The sequence below is a fragment of the Papio anubis genome, chromosome 1, assembly GCF_008728515.1.
Source record: "Papio anubis isolate 15944 chromosome 1, Panubis1.0, whole genome shotgun sequence".
NCBI lineage: Eukaryota > Metazoa > Chordata > Mammalia > Primates > Cercopithecidae > Papio > Papio anubis.
Genome location: NC_044976.1, coordinates 116378944 through 116400212, shown reverse-complemented (window position 1 = coordinate 116400212; position 21269 = coordinate 116378944). Strand labels below are relative to the sequence as shown.

Genomic DNA, 21269 nt, shown 5'->3' with positions numbered 1-21269 from the left:
CAACTAATTGCCCTCACTAAGACTCAGTTTTCTCCTCTGTAAAATGAAAATGATGCTCTACCTATTGTAGTTATTGTGAGGACTTGACAAGATAGAATATTTGGACTATAGTAAGAATGTAACAAATAGAAATTTAATATTAGTGATAATGATAAGGATGATAGTAATAGTGACAATGACAGCCATGATTAGAATAGCCACTTGCTAATTTGCTACTGTAAATATTACTGTCAGTTTTATGGGACAGACCCCTCAGCATTAACTGAAAGTTTTCTCCCTGTAGACAAATTGTACATAGGAAGACAAACTGTCAGAAAGTTATGTAGTACCTCAAGTCTTAACTAGGGGAGTTAGTTTAATGGTTTACAGTCCTAATGGCCTGATGCAGCCCCCTGACCACATGGCTGTAACTCCCAGGTTACCCAGACCTTCCTATCCATCTATCAGGAAATCTCTGTCCTGGACAATTTTGAATTAACACTGGCATTCTCTGCCTCTCTGATTCTTCTTCCTTTCTTCTTCTTCTCCTTCTTCTCGTTCTTCTCCTTCTTCTTCTTCTTCCTCTTCTTCCTCCTCTTCTTGTGGCTTTTCACTTCTTCCTCTTCTTCTTCTTCTTCTTCTTCTTCTTCTTCTTCTTCTTCTTCTTCACTTCTTCTTTAACTGCTCCTTCTTCTTCTCTTCTTCTTCTTCCTCTTCTTCTTCTTCTTCTTCTTCTTCTTCTTCTTCTTCTTCTTCTTCTTCTTCTTCTTCTTCTTCTTCTTCTTTCTTTCTTCTTCTTCTTTCTTTCTTCTTCTTCTTTCTTTCTTCTTCCTCTTCCTCTGCCTCTGCCTCTTCCTCTTCCTCTTCTTCTTCTTCTTCCTCTTCCTCTTCCTCTTTGTCCTCTTCTTCTTTTTTTTTTTTTTTTTGATGTTTTTTATTACTGAGGAATGCTCTTCTTGCTGGCCTCTTAGTTCTCTAATGATCATTTCCTCCTCTCCACCTAAGCCATTGCCTCCCTTGAACCTTGTCATCACTGAAGCCCTCATCACCTCCAAAGTCTTGAGATCTCCTGTTCTCTAACCTTGGAAATTTCCTGTCCTTGTCTCTTATTCATAATCTAATATCCTCCTACATAATTTCTTCAATCACATTATAAATCCCAGTCCATAGATCCCAACACTTTCTATTCATTGTCTTCTCCTGCTATTTGTTTGGCTTCGGTTCCATGATCCAATCAATATCATTTCTCTGCTCACTCCTGATTCCCCTGGCTCTTCTCTCCTTCCATCACAATCATATTGCAAAACTCCTCCCAGGATGAACTCAGTGATCCATCATATTCATTTCCATTCCTGAGCAGCTAAACATAAATGGAGAAATTCACACAATTAGACTGATTTCATTTAAAATTAACAATCTCAACATTTTCAATAAGTTCTCACCACTGGCAGAGTCCTACCATATTACCTCAGTAAGCTTGCTCCCCAACTCTCTGAGATAAGATAACTCTTATGTCATCTTCCCTATTCAAACCTCCTACCTCTTTCCTGCCTTTTCTCAGTTGATGACTTTGCCTCATGCTTCACTTGAAAAAACTGAAACGTTTTCTCAACACCATCAAGATGTCTCTGTTTCTTGCACCCATCCTCTTCTTGTTGTTCTTAGTTATGAAACTAAGAAATTCCCTCTCCTTCTATCAAGGTCCAGTCATTGACATATTCTTTTGTTCCTATCCCATGTTGACTCCTGGAGAACTTTAGTCTCCTCAGCCCCATATCTTCACTGTCTCCTTCTCTACTGGATCATTCCATCAACCTGCAAGCATAACATCTCTTGACTTTACATATATACATACCTTGACCTTATACCCCCCTTGCATCCACTCACTCACTGAACAACTCAGAGCTCTGGTTCTGCCTCACAACCAAACTTCCAGAAACAGTTGTCCATAAAAGTGATTTCTCTATTGATACTGCCCTCCTATTTTCCACCTCCACACTCCACCATAATTGCTCTTAATGTTACCTACAACTGCCAATTCTTGTCTTTTTGCTCTTTTTGGTTTCTTAGTTCTCTAGCTTCACACTATATATTTTTTCCTACCTTTTTAGCCACTTCTCTATCTCTTTTTGCTAGCATCTCTCCCTATACCCATTGGTAAGCATGGAGTCCCTAGCATGATCTCAGACTCAATTCTCATATTTCTCAAGAACCCTCACCCACGGTGATTCATCTCTTCCCATGCAATTAACTACTATCTGTATGTTATGCACACCTGAAATTGTAACTGTAGCCAAATTTCTCTTCTGGGGAGAGAATGTGTGTATTGAATTACCTTCCTGACCTCTCAAGAGCCATCTCAAAGTTGACATAACACTGTTAATATTCTGTCCACCTGAAGTAAAAACCATTTATCACCCTAGTCTTCTGTATCTCTGTTTAAATGACACCATCAACCACCCAGTTTCTCAAACTAAAATCCACAGCATTATCTTAATGTACCTCCTTATTCAGACTTCATATCTAATCTTTCAACCCATGAAGTTTCAATACCCAAAATACATCTCTATCTATTTTTCTTCACTCTGCTAACACTTTAATCTGAGCCACTATTGGGTTTTATCTGGACTATTGTGAGAGTTTCCTGAGTCTTCTGGTTTCCAATCGTGCAAAATCATAGAGCTCATCTACTTAAAACCCTTTAAAATCTTGCCATTGCATTTTAGTTAAGACATAAACTTGTTATCTCTACCTTGAAAGCCCTGGATGGCCTGGCCCATGCCTTGCCTCGCACACGTTATCTTGGGCTACTCTGCACCTCCACTGCTAATTTCCCTGCTGGGCTCATCTCCTTTCAGTTCTTTGAACACGCCTGACTTCTTATGCCTTAGGGCCTTTACACACACACACACACACACACACACACACAACATTTTCCCTGCTTCTTATGTGTATGACTCTTGTCTTTGAGGTCTTTGCTCAAATGTCACTTCCACAGAGAGTCGTTCATCACCTACTTATGAAAGTGTTCTCAATTGTGTTTCTATAACTACAGTGGGTTTTATTCTTCATAGCAGTCATTAAAATTTATAGTTACATTTTTATCTGTTTGTTTGTATTTCTTTTTCTCTTTCTTTCCCCGTAGGCTGTGAGCTCAAGGGGCAGAGCCCAGCCCCATTTTAGGCACCGATTTATACCTGGTGCAGAGAGAAATGCTAGGACCCTTTCATTCCTCTGTACCTTACCTGTGCTCTCGTTGCTGCCTCTACCCAGTGTTGTGAATGATACCTGCAGCCTCCACTGATGTTTCCCTCTGCTGCTGAGGAAGCCTGGGACAGAAATTGAAGCTCATAAAAATATTCACTGAATGAATGAATGAGTAGATGAATACCAACATCCCATACATTTTCAGAACTTCTGTTCTCAATGAAATTCTATTGTTAAGATTACCACATTTGTGTCATTGGGAATCGACTAAGGGAGATGTGTGTAAAGTCTGGCAAGCTTGACTTTGGCAATGCCCTCCTTTCCTTCCAACCCCCTTTTTCAGTCTGGCATGGAGCGGTTCCCCCCAACCTCCACTTCCACTCCAGGAATATCTTTTCTTCTTTGACCCTAGCTCTTCTAGGGAGTTAATTTTACCACTTATGTATGTTCTAGCCACGTTGGATTTCTCTTCACTTTCTAGAAATGGTTAAGACCGTTTCACAGTCTGTACCTGCTCCCACCCCAGGCTGTGAGTGACACTTGAAGACCCTGCTGATGATGTCCCCTTCTGCTTAGGAGCAAGTACAGATTGTGGCAGTTTCATCACCACTAGAGCCATGGGTGCTAGAACCCATGGGCACCACTGGATGCCAAAGCTAAACTGGGCCCTCTGGAGCCCTTAACAAGGAGTAGGGGAAATGCTCCTCTCCCCTTCTGTGTCACATTCTGTTAGCTGGGTGTCAAAGCAGCATATCTTCTCTCCCTATCTCTAATGTCATAGAGTTTTTCAAATTTGGATTTTGTGGCCTCAGGTAGATATCAGAGTCCAAGACATTGCAATAACGTAATTAGTTTTGTTTTAATTTTGTTAAGTAGGGATAATAATGGCAATATAAACATATTCCAAGTCTTCTGCAGGGCCACCTTATGATCCAGTACTGCCACAACATTTCAATGAGTACAACTAATTCATATTAATAAACATATGAACTGAAAGTGTAATTACATTATGAAGTACTGCACAACATTTTTGGCAACTGTTTGGAAAGAAAGAAAAGTGGGGTGTTGGGGCAGAATTAATCTTTACATGGCACGTGCCAATCTAAGCATGCCCCAGAGCATCATGGAAGGAATTCGTGTTGCCAACTGATGTTTTATTCTGACCCCATCTTTGAAGGCATCAAATAGCAACCATTGGTTATGTCTGCACATTCTTTTGTAGGATTATAATAAAAATACTTAGTTAATGTTAAGTTTCCCAAAGAATCTTTTAATCTTTTTTAAAAAATTGGTCAATACATTACTTGTACTATGAAATGCTTTATCAAGGAGATTTTAGCAAAATATCTTTTTTCCTTTTTATTTTTAATTCTTGTTTTTTTTTTTTTGTTTTTAATAACCAACCCCAACTCTCTCTGAAACTCAGACAGAGGCTCTCCAGGGCTAGACTAAAAGATAAACCTAAACTCCTGACCCCATTATATACTCAGAATTATCTTCCTGCCCTACCTTCAAACCACTGGGGTGGCTTCTTAGGCCACACTTGGCTCTCCTGTAGGACTGATTCTCTCCCAGAAGTCTCTGTGTAACCAGCTTTCTGACACCCACCCCTCCAGTCCTCATACATAAATGTGCCTTGTCACAACTTAAGCTGGAATCTCCACTAAGCTGACTTATAGAATGAATACATAAAAAATAAAGAGTACACAAGTGATTGAATGAGATGAAGAATTAATTCACCTGGCGGTAGAAAAACCATTGCTTGTTCACTGTTTGATTTGGAGAAAAAAGTGTTCTCTCATTCCAGGTAATAGAAGACAAACTTAAGTTAGAAAAGGATAAAGGGAAAGCAAAATCTCCTAAGGAGAAAAAGTCTCCAAGTGCCAAGTCTGCCAAAGGAAAGGGAAAAGATCAGCCTGAGGCCAATGCACCAGTGAAAAAGACCACCCAGTTAAAACGGAGAGGAGAAGACGACGACACCAATCGTTACATAGGTCAGTAAGGCGCTGTTGCTGGCGGTGCCTTTCACGTGTTTCACTCCCATGAGTGAAACACAGTGGTAATAAAATCAGACCAGTTAATTTGGTGACTCACATAGAGTGCGTAGTTTCCTGACCCCAATTCCCTCGCAATCATTTTGCCCTAGGTAGAGACACTAGAATTTTCCTGCCTCACGACCTGTGATGCAATTGGAGCAGTCATCCCGATAACTATGCTTAGTCTTTCCCAGCCTTTTCACTCGTTAGAAACATAAATCACTTACTCCCATGACATCCTGAGAGAAAAAGACTTCTATTTGCAATTCATTTATGTCTGAAAGCAAATTTTTCTTGAGACAGGGTCTTCCTCTGTCACCCAGGCTAGAGTGCAGTGGCACAATCATGGCTTACTATAGCTTCAAACTCCCAGGCTCAAGCCATCCTTCCATCTCAGCCTCCCCAGTAGTTGGGACTACAGGCACACGACCATGCTCAACTTTTTTACTTATTAATTTATTTTGCACAGACAGGATCTCTTTATGTTGCCCAGAGTGGTCTTGAACACCTGGCCTCAAGTGACTCTCCCTCCTCAGCCTCCTAAAGTGCTGGGATTACCGGCAAGAGCCACTACACCTGGCTCTCTTAAACAAATATTTATTAAGCATGTGTCTTGCTAGGCCACATTTACACAGTGCAAATAAATGCTGAGATAGCCAGTTGACTGTGCCACCAAGGAGCTTACTATCTTGTGCACATATAGGAAAGTCAGACATAATTATAAAACAAAATAAAAAGTGATTATGGTCATGAGTGAAACACAGTGGTAATAAAATCAGACCAGTTAATTTGGTGACTCACATAGAGCACATAGTTTCCTGACCCTAACTCCCCTACAGTCATTTTGCCCTACCTTGATAGAGACACTAGAATTTTTCTTACATTTTAGTTTATTAATATAAAAATGATTCATCCTAGGTAGCTGTAAGTAATTCATTCCTGCCTTCCCTTGAACACAAATGAGCTACTTGTTGTTATCTGCATATTTAAATGAGATAGCAGAGGGCTTTCCCATCCTTTACCAGTTGACTCCCCTCCTGCATCTCTGCTCTAAATCTAATAGACTTGGAAGAAGTGATATTATGAAGTCCATCGGCAACATCAACATTGATTAGTTTAGTGCCAGAAGAAAAGTCATTACTTAAAAATGAAAAATTGTGCCTCTGTTTCACTATTTATGTATTGATCTTAATGGGCTTTTGTGAATGTAGTGCTTTTGTGTACCATGTGTATTCAGTATTAACGGGTAACAATTCTCACCCTCCAGAATGTCACATTCTAAAATAAACTTATGTTTTAATATTCATAAAACAGTATAACCAGGGCCAAATAAAGGAGAAAAATGTTAGGAAAGTGCACACTATGTATTTTAAATTTTTAATGCAATAAATACATAGTTACTACATAATCCATCCTCGGATTCACACCCATTGACCTGAGTGCATACAACACTTTTTAAGGGAGCATGTCCATATTCAATATTTCCCTCTCCTGTAAACACCTCTAGTTATAAAATACTACAAAGCTGTAGCTATTTGTAATTCAGGAGTAAAGCCAGATGTTGCTCAAAAGAGATTAGAACCCAGAAAAGTTACAGGCTAAACTCTTCAACAAAAACCCAAGCACACATTTGCCATGACCACAAGCCCCATATAGGTTTGTCCTTCTAGTACGCCTATGTCTCATTTGCAAAAGTGATTTAATATTTTGTAAAATAGTCACAGCCTTCTTACTGGAAGAGCAATAATGAAAAACAGTCAACATGACTGCATTCCAGCCAACTGGATCATTTTTGGCAAGCCAGAGGGATTATAAATGCATGCATAATATATATAGCCATTGAACTGGCTGAGTGCAACCTGCTCTCTTTAACAATGATGGCTGCTCTGCTTTATGGTATTTTGAACAGACGATGAGCCAGATGATGGTGCCCAACATTACATTATAGTCGTGGGCTTCAACAATCCTCAGCTATTAGCAATTATGGCTGAGCTTGGCATTCCTATAACCAGCGTGATTAAAATATCTTCAGAGAATTATGAACCTCTGCAGTCACACCTGGCAGCAGTTAACCAGCAGCAGGAAGTTCTTCTTCAGCCAGAAGGTATGCAGTCTGCTACACAACTTATTGAGTCCTTCAGTATTACCCACTGTCCTTAAAATACTAGTATGATTTTCTGTCCAAAACATAGTCATACAATTCGTACATTATTAAATCTTTTCAAAACTTTGATTTGCTATTTACTCTGCTTGCACCAGCCAAGTGTTGTAAATTTTGCAAATTAAAATCATACCCTGTGTTTATATCATACCCTGTGTTATATCCCTGTATAGCCACAGAAAACAGGCTGCAGGTCAGAAGACTTGGTTATCCAACTACCTTTCTCTGGAGCATTTGATCTATAAGTTTTAACTAAAGGATGGGCTGGATGAATCACTGTTAATAATCTGTTCTTGCAGAAGTCACGTCACCAAGTAGCCCAAGGGAGGTCACAGGCTTCTTGCCCTGTTCTGCTGTTGGCTTATTGTGAGAAGTCATGGGGGTGCTATATGTTCCTAGCCTTAGGCTAGCAAGTTGTGGGATGAAGTTCCAATCATGCTGCCATTTAGCCATTTTGAGCCTTGAGGTCTTCATCTAAGAAGATTATCCTAGATGACTTCTGTGGAAGGGGAGCAAAAAGCCCCTTTTTGCTGGGGACTTCTGTGGAAGGGGTGTAAGATTGTGTTACCAGATGCCCAAGTCTTTTCTGCCATATGCTGTTGCTTGTATTGTTATTTATTAATAATATCATTTGCACAGTGCTTTGTATCTTAGCCACATCCCAACTTTTATAACACTACATTTTTAAATTGCTGCTCAAAGTTAGAAATCGCTACCCTTGATAATACTAATAGCTGTCACATATTGGGCTCTTGTCTTGGGACTAGGCTCAATGCTAAGGGCATTAAGTATATTGATTCATGTGGTTTTCACAACAAGCCTAGGAAGTATGTTTTATTGTTTCCATTTTACAAAAATGGACTCTCAGTCTAGAGGCAGCTATTAAGTTAAAAAGTTGAAGTTCAAACCTAGGCTATTCCTGATTATCTCAGAGGATAGTTATAACATTAAATGGCTTGTTACTGAAGTGAGAAAATGCTGCATACGCTCCAAACACAGTCTCTCTATAAAAATATTAAGTATATAAAAATAAAATAAAAAATAGACTTTAAAATAGAATAATGAGATCTTTGTAGTAGAAACTACTATTTAATTATAGATGTAATAAGCATAAATATTTCAGGCAAATTTTTAAGCATAATTTTATGGAAATCTGTCATTATTTTACAGTAAAAGTACAAATATCCAGAGAAGCATCTTGCTATTTAATGTGACCAAAAGGTAACTGAAACATACAACATTGATCCACTCTGTTTTTAGCAATATAAGAAGGAGAACCAGATAAAGCATTTGTAATCAGTTATGTAGCAGACACTAAGCTGATTAAAATGGTGATTTGGCAGAAAAACTGGTCCTATGTAGATTGTCATCTAAGAGTGATGGAAATCTTGAACATATTTAGCTCGCAAAATGTGTGACCTAGTCATAATCTTTCTGGGCCTCAACTATAAAATGAAGGCATGAGATAAGCTCATATTTAATATGAATCTCAGAAGTAAAGTTCTCTGATTTAATAATTGTATACTCCAACTTCAAAAATTCATTAAAATTACATTCCTTTATTTACATTTTCTGGTACTGTACAGATATCTTGCATGTCCATCACCATGTCCACTTAAAGTGTTATTTAACACTCTTATTTTATAATATAAACATGTTGCTATTATTAGATCTAGAAGCAGAAAAATTGAAGAAAGAAAATGCCATAAAAGAGCTTAAAACTTTCTGGAAGTACTTGGAACCAATCCTGAATAATGAGAAACCTGAAACAAATCTCTTTGATGTTGCTAGACTTGAATACATGGTCAAAGCAGCTGATTTTCCTTCTGACTGGTCAGATGGCGAGATAATGGTTAGTACACACATTACTGAGAATGCATGGTTTTAATATGTGACACAATGGTTCTATTTGCTCTGTTTATTCATGACATAAATAGTTACTGAGCGCTGATTATAAGGCATTGAGCTAGGTTCTTTTATCATCAGGATAATGATAATATTGAATGCTCAGTGATGGTTATAGTCTGATTCATTAGCTTTTAGTGTGTGAATTAACAACAAATAATAAGATGTAGTAATGATGATCAAAAGGATGGTGATTCTTTTATTTGGTGACACGTGGCTTTGTTTTATAACTCAACAATGTTCTAGGCAGTAATTAGAATTTTCATATATATTAATTTTAAAATAGTAAATTTTATAGTTTGTTGAATTATGTGTCTGACTTTTTATGTTTCAGTTCCATACATTGCTTTTCTAAACCCTTGCTTTTATTCCTCCCAATTTTTTTTTTTTTTTTTTTTTTTTTTTGAGACAGAGTCTTGCGCTGTCACCCAGGCTGGAGTGCAGTGGTGTGATATCACTGCAACCTCTGCTTCCTGGGTTCAAGTGATTCTCCTGCCTCAGCCTCCCATGTAGCTGGGACTACAGGCATATGCCATTATGCCCAGCTAATATTTGTATTTTTAGTAGAGACAGGGTTTCACCATGTTGGCCAAGCTGGTCTCAAACTCCTGACCTCAGGTGATCCTCCTGCCTCAGCGTCCCAAAGTGCTAGGATTACAGGTGTGAGCCACTGTGCCTGGCCCCAAAATCTTACTTTTAATATATTTGGCCTAGAAGGTCTATCCTAATAGGATGACTTGATCTTGGCCCTGTAGTTATCAGGCATTTCCCAAGAGTGGGGTTTCCTGGCCCCTGCTATTGAGGAGCTTGCAGAGAGGCAAGACTAAAACTGTGAAACAGAGAAGCAGTGGTCAAGGACCCACATATCTAGGGGCTCGGTTATGTGAAACAAACTCTTAAGTTTCCTACTAATGCAGACAAAGAAAAAATGGAATGATTGGAAATGTAGTGAATGACAGATGCATGACGGCTTTTTAACAAAACGGAAGGTCAAGTGACTACTTATGGAAGATGTTGTGGAGAGTATTCAGGCATCCCTCTGTTACAGAAAATGTCTCAGGTCTCTTTCTAGTTGACCCCTTATCCCAACTAACAGGGGCCTGGGAGTGTTGAATACTCTGCAGGACGATATATTTCAGCATTAATGGAGCTGAAATGAAAGCGAAGTCCTAGGGAAAGACAATATCAAGTGAGTGCTCTGGAAAAGGCTGGGCAAAGTGGAGTGTGGAGGATGGATGGGTATCTGCATAATAACTGTGGGTAGCTGACAAGAAAAAAACACACAAAAGCCAACTGTCTGAAGGAAGAGTGAGATCAAAGCCTGGAACTGTTTCTACAGCCGAGAGTAGGCTATGGGGCATGGACACTTCGGACTGTGAGTGTCCCTGGTTCTATTACCTTGAGATGGATATGCACTTAAAGAAGTAAGTGATAATGCTGAGGAAAGTGGCTAGACTTGAACCCTGACGGATGGACAGGACTTGAATAAGTAGCAATGGAGAGATCCATTTGAGTTATAAAGACTCTTAACACAAGGCATTAGATGGCACTATATAGAAACACCACACTTAAGTCTGATATCCTGATGACTCTCAGCCTTGTTCTCTGCATGGAAAATAAAGCTGAATGCAGAAAAGCTGTGATAAAAAGCAGAGTTAGTTCTGGGAAAGACTGGAGACTCCAAACTCCCTTTGTCCTTGCCCCTCCCCACCCCTTCATCTAGATAGGTTCAGCTTTCCTGTCTTCCACTCTCCTGCCTCCTAAACCTGAGCTCACAGAAGGACCCACTGTCCTGTCCTTTACTATTTCATGTTGCCTTGGGTTAATATGTTTCCCTATCCCGGAGATATTGGCATTCCAAGTAACATATGAACATTCCATCCTGTTTTCTTGAAATTCTAGATTATACTCAAAATGTGACATATATTGGGGGAAGAGGCTATTTCTTTGGGATCCTGAAATCCCACCTCAAATCCAGCTTCTTACTCTGTCTTCCACAGACCAGCTGTTCTCCCAAGCATGTAAAATCTCTGGTTAATAAAACTCACATCCACAAAGTTAAATTTTGAAGAAACACCGCTCCTCTCATTTGGGCCAAGTCCTGGCTACATACCCTATAAAGAACTTGTGTACATTTTTGGTTCAACAGGGTATGGGAGATCCCAGCCTTATAATTCCTGAACCATAATTCATTCAGAGGAGAATGCTTCTAAGTCAGTCTCAAACCGAGTACCTTTTGCTCCATCTCTAGCTAGGGCTCCCTACTGTGTGTCGTCTTTACTTTCCAGGCACAGGCTGAATAAAGCTGAAATGCATTAGTCTAAAATTGTGTACATTCCATTGCATCACCAGAACATAGACATGAACACTGTGGTATACAATGGCAACTTCAAAGGACTGAGCAACATTTCTAGCACTCTGCTTCCCACTGCAGTGTCCACAATTTCCTATTCATTAGATTTCAATCACTTCCTTTTAAAGAAAGTGGTAGTGGCTATATTTTACTTTAAAAATACAGAATGGAAGAGCTTAAATGGAAACTAAAGTTCAGAAAAATTATTTTATGTGGAAAAATATTACCATTCTAGTTATGGTGGAACATTCCTGACTTCAGAAGTGGAACATTAATGTAAAGGGTCTCTAGTTGGGCCAGGAAGGTAACTGTCAACAATGAAAACATTCAGGTCTCTACAGAGCCAATTAGGGCTGTGTTGCCCAGCTTCCCAGACTGATCTATTAGTCAATTTGCAGGTATTTACTGAATATCATCTTATACCAGGGCTGTGGTCTGGGTCCAACTGTAGTAACCTTTTAAAGCCCATGCATGCCTCTCTAAGATACGGTTTGTGAGTGAAGCACTCAGCATTGAGGATGATGGGGAGGGAAAGTCTTGAAAATGGTTCAGTCATTAAGTTGGATTCTAGAAGAAAAAGTCATTGAATTTAATAGGTAAGATCAAAGTTCATTTTAAACAAGATCATTTAATAAGAATAAAAATGAGGCCGGGCGCGGTGGCTCAAGCCTGTAATCCCAGCACTTTGGGAGGCCGAGACGGGCGGATCACGAGGTCAGGAGATCGAGACCATCCTGGCTAACATGGTGAAACCCCGTCTCTACTAAAAAATACAAAAAACTAGCCGGGCGAGGTGGCGGGCGCCTGTGGTCCCAGCTACTCGGGAGGCTGAGGCAGGAGAATGGCGTAAGCCCGGGAGGCGGAGCTTGCAGTGAGCCGAGATCGCGCCACTGCACTCCAGCCTGGGCGACAGAGCGAGACTCCGTCTCAAAAAAAAAAAAAAAAAAAAAAAGAATAAAAATGATAAATCTACCCCTAGCAGAAGCAGATCAAATGCATAGTGTCACACTTTAAGCTATATCTGTAAACTGATAATGTCTTCATATCCAGAATAGGATCCATCCAAGGAGCCCTCTTCCCCTTTTATTGGAGGAAAGCATTTGCAACCTTTCCAAACTTTGGCTGCAAACAAACAGGCTATATTTCTGTTGAACCAAGGTAACAAAAGCTTTACATCAAATAAATGCCCTTCAAGGCATGATAACTGTCCCTGAAAGACATCGGCAACATTTCAAGTTAAGACCCTGGTTGCTGAAATAATGTGTTGTCCTTAGCATATGATTTGCTGTTGGATTTTAAAATCAATTATCTAGATTAAGCTAAGGGATCACTGGGCAAAAGTTTTACTCTATTTCCTAGAAATAAAAACAAAAACAAAAACATATTTCTATGCCAGAATTTGGGCAAGCAAAACCAGATTGAAGCTTGACGGCAGAAGCCTCAGCCTTAGTGGGAATGGGAAGTCAGCAAGCAACCAGGTGCACCATAGTGATTGGCAGAGCCGTGCATGTCACTGGACTTCTGCATACAAGGAACCATCTCATACCACCTTACTTCTTGAACTCAGACATAGGATGAGCCTATTTTGTTCTTCTTTGCTTCCAGTCAGACAGACCCAGCCATCACATTGCTTTCCTACTTCTGGAAACAAAAGCCCAAGTAATAGAGGTATCTGAGCTACAGTTTGCTTGCCAGCTCATAAAACTTGTGGGTATTATAGAAACAATAGTCTGCCGGGCGCGGTGGCTCAAGCCTGTAATCCCAGCACTTTGGGAGGCCGAGACGGGCGGATCACGAGGTCAGGAGATCGAGACCATCCTGGCGAACACGGTGAAACCCCGTCTCTACTAAAAAAAAAAAATACAAAAAAAACTAGCCGGGCGAGGTGGCGGACGCCTGTAGTCCCAGCTACTCCGGAGGCTGAGGCACGAGAATGGCGGGAACCCGGGAGGCGGAGCTTGCAGTGAGCTGAGATCCGGCCACAGCACTCCAGCCTGGGTGACAGAGCAAGACTCCGTCTCAAAAAAAAAAAAAAAAAAAAAAAAAAAGAAACAATAGTCTATCAGGATTTCTTAGTGTTTTGCCGTAGAGATAGAACAGGTGAAAGGAAAGAGGTGGAGGTTGGAGGAAAAGAAGAAATACTGATTGCCCAAATACTTGTGTAGATGCAACGTATTGGGTAGATGATCCACAAAGCAGAGTCAGTGTTTCCATTGTGCTCCTTGCATAGCCAGGTAAGAAATCATCTATAGCTTGTCACTGGCTGAGGATATTAAAGTTACCTAATGTGTTTTAGGAATTGAGATACTAAGAATATAGGCCACACTGCTGAAACTCATGACTCAGTTGTATTTCTTTTAGTTGAAGCATTATTTAGGCTCTTAAAACATTAGGCAGCCATATGACCCTCCAAAGGAAACAGTCCACATTGTGGTAAACAAAGAAGGACAAGAAAGGTTCAGGAATATAAATGGGGTCACCATGGCTGGGATTCAATGGTTTAGGGATTTAGGGGTTTGCTTTCCTGTATAAAGTTGATCGGCGTAGCTGTTAAGAGAGATATAAACCATATATCTGATTCCAGCAGTATAAAACTAGTAACCAATTGCCATTACATCTCTCACTTGTAGCTGAAATTGGGCACTGATATCTTTGAAAATATTGCCTGTCTGATGTATGACGTCCTGGATTGGAAAAGACAGCACCAGCACTATTTGGAAAGTATGCAGCTTATTAATGTTCCACAAGTGGTTAATGAGAAACCTGTATTAGAAGCCATGCCAACTTTGGAGGTAGGCATGGGCTCAATGTCTTTAGTGGGATGAACAATTCACTGCACAACTTTATTTTCATATTTATAAGGCATATGAAGAAAAAGTTATAAAATACTTACATTAAGGTCATACTGCCTACTGCCATAAAAGATAGCTACATGGTGGGGGCTTTATGGAGCTCCTCAACTACCAGACATTTACAGAGGCAGGGATGGAACCCTCTTGTCAGCACTCAGTACAATGAATAACATCTATGACAGAAAGGATATTGATAAAGTAATTACAATATTTGTTTAGCACCTGGCTGTGTGCTAGCGCTTTGCAAGATGCTGATAATACAATAATGAAAACTCATTCCCTGTCCTCGTCATTGAGGTTAACTTCGGCAGTCAAGTCAACAATGATTTCAACATAGCATGATGAATGCTGAGAGCAGTCATCTCAGCTTGCGGTAGAAGAAATAAACCTGGTCACCTGATCTGGAGGGGAGCAGAGCAAAGAGAGGGAAGTCAGGAAAACTGAACCAGGATTATCGATGTAGGGAAAGATGAGTATGAAGTGCCTAATGGAAAGCGTGATAGGGGAAAGGGACAGAATGATATTCTCAAGAAAGGGGCAAAGATGTACAAAGATATGGAGGTCAAAGAAAAGCAGTACTATGGCACAAGCCAGGAGTACAGGGTAGTTCAGTGATCCCAGGCTGCATGTGCAAAGTGAAGAACAACAGAAACTAAACCTGGAGAGGCAGGAGCCAGGTCGTGAATCTCCTTTGGTGCTAACTTGAGAGTCTGGTTTATATCATGTAGGCAATGGAGAACTGCTGAAGGATTGGGAGAGGGAAAATGGGATGACTCTGAGTCACCCAGGGGCCAAAAAAAAAACCTGTTTGATGCTCAGTGCCCCATCACCCCATCACTTTCTTCACAATTGCTCAGTGGGTTCTGGTGGGAAAAACTAAATAATGTCTATACCATTACCTTCTTTCCTTCATCAGGCAAAACTCTGTTCCTTTGGTTCTAATATTAGCAGATGATTTTGTGGTGTGAACATAATTATACAACCTCAGAATCCTGTTGGATCTCATCATACCAGCATTTGGTGAGGGCATCTCTCAGCTGGGTATCTCAGTTGTTTCTTTTTAATTATTCTTTTTCTAGGCTCCACAACCTGCTGTACCAACTCCTGGAAAGAAGAAAACACAGTATGAAGAACCACAAGCTCCACCACCAGGCATGTATGAAATCGGCTGCTGAAGGATCAACACTACGAGCTGGCACTTTAAGAGATAATGACTGCCCTCCATATTACTTTCAGCCTCCCTTCACCTACAGCTCCTGCATTTATTAGTGCATAGTCATAGTTTGAAATTATGAATGAAATGTTGATGGAAATAATAGAGAACACATCTTAATTGGGCAATGGTTTTTTCTATATTTTACAGTGACTTCAGTCATCACAACTGAAGTAGACATGAGATACTACAATGATTTGCTGAATCCGATTCCAGAGGAATTCATTTCTGTGCCCCTGATACTGCATTGTATGCTAGAACAGGTGGGGATACTCTGAGGCATTTTATCAGGTTGTATACTTGAGTAAATTATTTCATCTTTCCTGGCTTCTGTTTTTTTTTACACTATTTTAAAATTATAATACCTAAATGCATTCACCTTTATAAAGATTAGAATATTTCAGATGAAACTAAAGTCTGCTTAAATCCTCAGCTTCAATTCTCTTTTCTTTTGCTATTCTTTGGAGCCATTTATGTAACATTCCCTGAAGTTTTGATAGAACATATCCTCAGTACTCTGTGTCTGGTGTCATTTTAATGGAAGAGGAAGAGGAAGAGGACATGGACAAGTGGGTGGGGTGGTTAATAGTCGTTATCTTTAAAATTTCTTTCATGCTTGTAGATTTAACTAGATTTTTATATTTCTGAGGCCAATTTTTGTCGTCAGCTTTTTTCTTAATGAATATGTCTTAATAAATACTTTACTAGAGTTTTAAATATGATACAATGTGCTTTACACTATTCACTTAAATATGTTCTAAAATTTCCTCTGTATCTGGTTATGTACCTTTCCTCATGACTGATGTTATTTATTTGTACCTCCCTTTTCTTGATCATGGTTGTTAAGGGCATAGCTATTGTATTGGTCTTTTCAAAGAACCAGGATTTTGTTTCATTAATCAACATCTTTTTACTTTTTATTTTATTAATCTCTTCATTAATTTCATCTATTTATTTATATATTTTTATTTATTTAATTATTTTAAGACAAGGTCTCTCTCTATCCCCTAGGCTGGAGTGCAGTAGCACAATCACAGTTCACAATCTCAAACTCATGGGTTCAGTGTTCCTCCCACTTCAGCCTCCTGAGTATCTAGAACAACGGGCATGCACCACCATGCCCAGCACATTTAAAATAATTTTTTTTGTAGAGACAAGGCCTTGCTATGTTGCCCAGTATGGTCTTTAATTTGTGGCCTCAAGCCAACCTCCCACCTAAGCCTCCCAAAGCATTGGGATTACAATCATGAACCACCGTGTCCGGCTCATCTCTGTCATTTCCATCTTTCTACTTTCTTTGGATTTATTTTGTATTTCATTTTAATTCAAAGCCTACTTCATTTATTTTTAGTCTTTTTGCTTTATTTAAGGCTACACATTTCTTTTCGAGTGTTTCTTTGTCTGCATCCTGATGCTTTCAGTGTATTCAATTCTAAATCTTTTAATTTATTTACATGTTTAACCCATGAATTATTTTGATTTCCATTATTTACTGATTATTTCTAATTTTTTTTTACATTATGATCAGTAGGCATGTTCTGCAAGTTAGCAAGTTAAAATTTCGTGAGGCTTCCTGTGTGACCTCATGTAACATGGTCATCGTGAATGTTCTATGTGTATCTGAAAGAGTTTGTTATTCATATTAGTAGCACATAGGTAGCACTTATAGGCACCAGGAACTGTTCTAAATACTTTCAATATGTTAACTCATGTAATCCTCAGAACAATCCTATGAAGCAAGAACTGTTTTTATCCCCCATTGTATTAGTCCATTTTCACACTGCTATAAAGATACTACCCCAGACTGGGTAATGTGTAAACAAAGGAGGTTTAATTGACTCACAGTTCTGCATGGCTGGAGACACCTCAGGAACCTTACAGTCATAGTGGAAGGCAAAGCAGGCACCTTCTTCACAAGGCAGCAGGAAAAAACTACCACTTTTTTTTTTTTTTTTTTTTTGAGACGGAGTCTCGCTCTGTCGCCCAGGCTGGAGTGCAGTGGCCGATCTCGGCTCACTGCAAGCTCCGCCTCCCGGACTCCCGCCATTCTCCTGCCTCAGCCTCCCGGATAGCTGGGACTACAGGCGCCCGCCACCGCGCCCGGCTAGTTTTTTGTATTTTTTAGTAGAGACGGGGTTTCACCGTGTTCGCCAGGATGGTCTCGATTTCCTGACCTCGTGATCCGCCGTCCTGGCCTCCCAAAGTGCTGGAAAACTACCACTTTTAAAACCATCAGGTCTCACGAGAATTTCATCATTATCATAAGAACAGCATGGGGGAAACCACCCCCATGCTCCAATCACCTCCCTCCCTCGACACGTGGGGAATACGATTCGAGATGAGGTTTAGGTGAAGACACGGAGCCAACCCATATCACCCATCTTACAGATAAGGAAACTGAGGCACAAAACATTTTTCGTTCAAATGCTAAGTAGCAGAAATGACTTAAAACCTAGTGAATCTGCACAGAAAAGTATTTGGATGGGATTTCTGCATTGTCGTCTTCCTTTTAATGTTGCTGCTAAGAAGTCCGATGTCAATCTGATACCTTTTTCTTTGCAGATAATCTTTATTTTTCTTTCTAGCAGTTGTTAGGGTTTTCTCTTTATAATTGATAACACAAGACTATGTCGAGGTATGATTTTATCAAACTTGTCATTATGGTGTAAGGGAATTATAATCTGATTTCCAGTCACATTCTGTGTGCAATAAAAATTCCTTACACTGTCCCATAAAAGTCCTAAAAATAGAGTTCTGAGATGTACCTGTCATCTCACCTCCTGCCCGCCACCACACACACACACACACACACACACACACACAATTTGTCATCTACATAGGCCTCTGGTTTTTCCTCAGATATGTTACTTAATTCCACCTTAACCTTTTACTCTAACTTCTCTACCTAGAAAGCTTTCTGTCTTTCTGGAGAGTCTCCAGTGGAAGTGTCATTCCTTAGAGAGGCCTTCTCTGACCACCTGATCTAAAGAACCCTCTCCCCTACACAACACACAGCACTCTCTACCACATCGCCTTGTTTTATTTTCTTATCAACAGCTTTTCTTTTTGCAATATATTGATCAGCTATTTTTTCTTACCTTCACCATCCTCCTACTAGAATATAAACTCCACGCAAGCAGTAACAATGTAGTCTTGTTCATTGCTGTGTGCTCGGCACACAATAACCATACCTAACCCATAGTAGACACTAAATACATATTTGTTAAATTGAGAAGATTCTGAGAAAGTCTTCTATCTTCAAGTACCATTTTTACTATCAATTTACCTTAATCATTACTGAATGGATGTTGGAGCTTCGGGGTTTTCCTCTTTGTCTTTTAAGTTTTCTTTCAATTTTATGCCTTTGGGAATTCTAGCTTACCTTCCTGCTAATGGTTTCTTCAGGGAGTCCAATCTGCTATTGAAGTTTTGTTTTGGCAGTAATGTTTTTAATTTGTAAATTCTCTAATTTTTTTTTTACAATTGCCTATTGTTTTAGTTCATGGATATGACACATTTTTTTCCTGTTAATATGTAAAAGGTTTATTTTGAAGTCCTTTTCAGACTCTATCATCTCTATTACCTCCCATATACATTTTTCTGGTTTTTGACTGCCTTAGTTTTCTAATCAATTAGATAGCCACACTAATATTTGCCTATAATTGCTCCGTGAAGTTTTTAGAATACCAATAGTTTTATTATATCAATAAATGCATAAAAGTACAAAAGCCCTATAGAGCTTGCAGTATCATTATTTTATTTATCTTAGCCTTTCTTGTTTTATTCTACTAAACTTAAAGCAACATTTATTAACCATCTACTATGTTCCAGGTACCAAAAGAGACAGTTAATGAGCTCAGTGCCTCACAAATAGAAGTCACTCAGTAGATCCATGTTGAATGAACTAAGGCTTAATAATAATAAAGGGATGAAAAAACTGAAATATATGAATGATGGGATGACATTTTACAGGATGGAATGTTAGAATTGAACATTTCAGAGAAAAAACAGTTTTGAGTCATCTTTTATGATTGAAGTGGGTCCAAGAAATGATCAGAGGATAGAAAGTGGGAACAGTGAGTGACTCTTCTGACAGTAGGGTGTTTCTAGGTAAAGAATAGGATGCAATTTTATTGTTCTAGAGCAGTAGTTCTCAACAGGAGGTGATTTTGTTCCCAGAGGACATTTGGCTATGTCTGGAGATATTTTTGGTTGTCACATCTGGAAGGGTGCTACTTGCATAAAATGGGTAGACACCAGGGACATTGCTAAACATCCTATAGTGCACAGGACAGCCCCTACAACAAGTAATTATCTAGGCCAAAATGTCATTAATGCCAAGGCTGAGGAAACTTGTAGAGGGATATGAAATCATAAGAGGATGATTATAGGATATAGGGTAAAGGGAAAAGCTGTAAATTAGGTGCCTAACTTGATAATGTTTCAAACTCTTTTACTTGTTTACCATGTAAAATTGAACAAGGCGCTTAATCTTTCTGGACCTCACTTTCCCCACATAAAGGAGACACTATTCCATTTGCTGATCTCATAATCTAATAACTTTTCTATTTTTGAAGAAAGAATGAGGATCTGGCCTGAACCCCAGTTTCTCCCACTCAATATCCTTGAGCTTTGGCCAATCACCCTAGTTTTCTCCTCTATACAATGGAAAATAATATCTGCCCCCACAAGATTGCTATGAGGCTTAAATGATCATATGCAAAGATGTGTTACATAGTACCTGGCTTGTGGTAGACACTCAGTAAATATTGAATGAATCCAAAGTTGTATGAGCACTCTTCCCACTGCTTTAACATAAAGAGTAAATATTAAGAAAAAGTATGTTGTTATTCTATTTGAATAGAATCTTCATGAAATATTTTCATCAAAAGTTTATTGTTTACCATTTTTATGTTATCTATTTTAATACAAATATTAAATTTGTACCTACCTTAATGCATGGATTGCAAACATTTTTCCTTTTATTTGGTGGTCACTGATAGTTTCCCGCCATTTTGTGTCAGCAGTGGTACTTGGGTCGTAGAAATGGACTGGTTCTTACTAAGCAATGGGAATGAAGCAATGAGCAGCGAGTATCACTAAAGAGCGGACCCTTATACCAATTCCTTTCATTGTTGATTTCAACAGGTTGTGGCAACTGAAGAAGATCTTGTCCCACCCAGTCTGCGGGAGCCATCCCCCAGAGCAGACGGGCTAGACCACAGAATCGCAGCTCACATTGTGTCCCTTCTGCCCTCACTCTGTCTCTCAGAGAGGGAGAAAAAGGTCAGATAGTCTGAGATAGCAGAGTCTTCATGCTTTGGAAAAGTGTAGATTCTCTCTTTAAATCAATATTATTTCAATTTGCGTAGAATCTTCAGGAAATATTTTTATCTGAAGAAGAAAATGAAAGCAAAGCAGCGCCCAAAGGCCCCCTCCTACTGAACTATCATGATGCACACGCCCACAAGAAGTACACACTGAAGGTAATGATAATCAGGTTAGCCAAAGAAAACCGATGTGGGAAAGTGTGTGTGTAACTATTCATTGAAAGAAGCTAATT

At 39.4% G+C, this 21269-nt stretch overlaps 1 protein-coding gene across 6 annotated transcripts in view; it reads left to right on the top strand.

Annotated features, from left to right (window-relative positions):
- Window positions 1–21269, top strand: part of SPAG17 (sperm associated antigen 17) — a 232623-nt gene that overhangs the window by 76826 nt on the left and 134528 nt on the right. For all 6 annotated transcript variants that reach the window (XM_021922730.2, XM_021922743.2, XM_021922725.2 and 3 more), the window contains exons 5-12: window positions 4994–5180; window positions 7132–7326; window positions 9054–9235; window positions 14272–14433; window positions 15573–15645; window positions 15857–15969; window positions 20855–20992; window positions 21079–21192. In XM_021922730.2, the coding sequence (XP_021778422.2) occupies window positions 4994–5180; window positions 7132–7326; window positions 9054–9235; window positions 14272–14433; window positions 15573–15645; window positions 15857–15969; window positions 20855–20992; window positions 21079–21192 (1164 nt within the window). The remainder of the gene's footprint in view (window positions 1–4993; window positions 5181–7131; window positions 7327–9053; window positions 9236–14271; window positions 14434–15572; window positions 15646–15856; window positions 15970–20854; window positions 20993–21078; window positions 21193–21269) is intronic.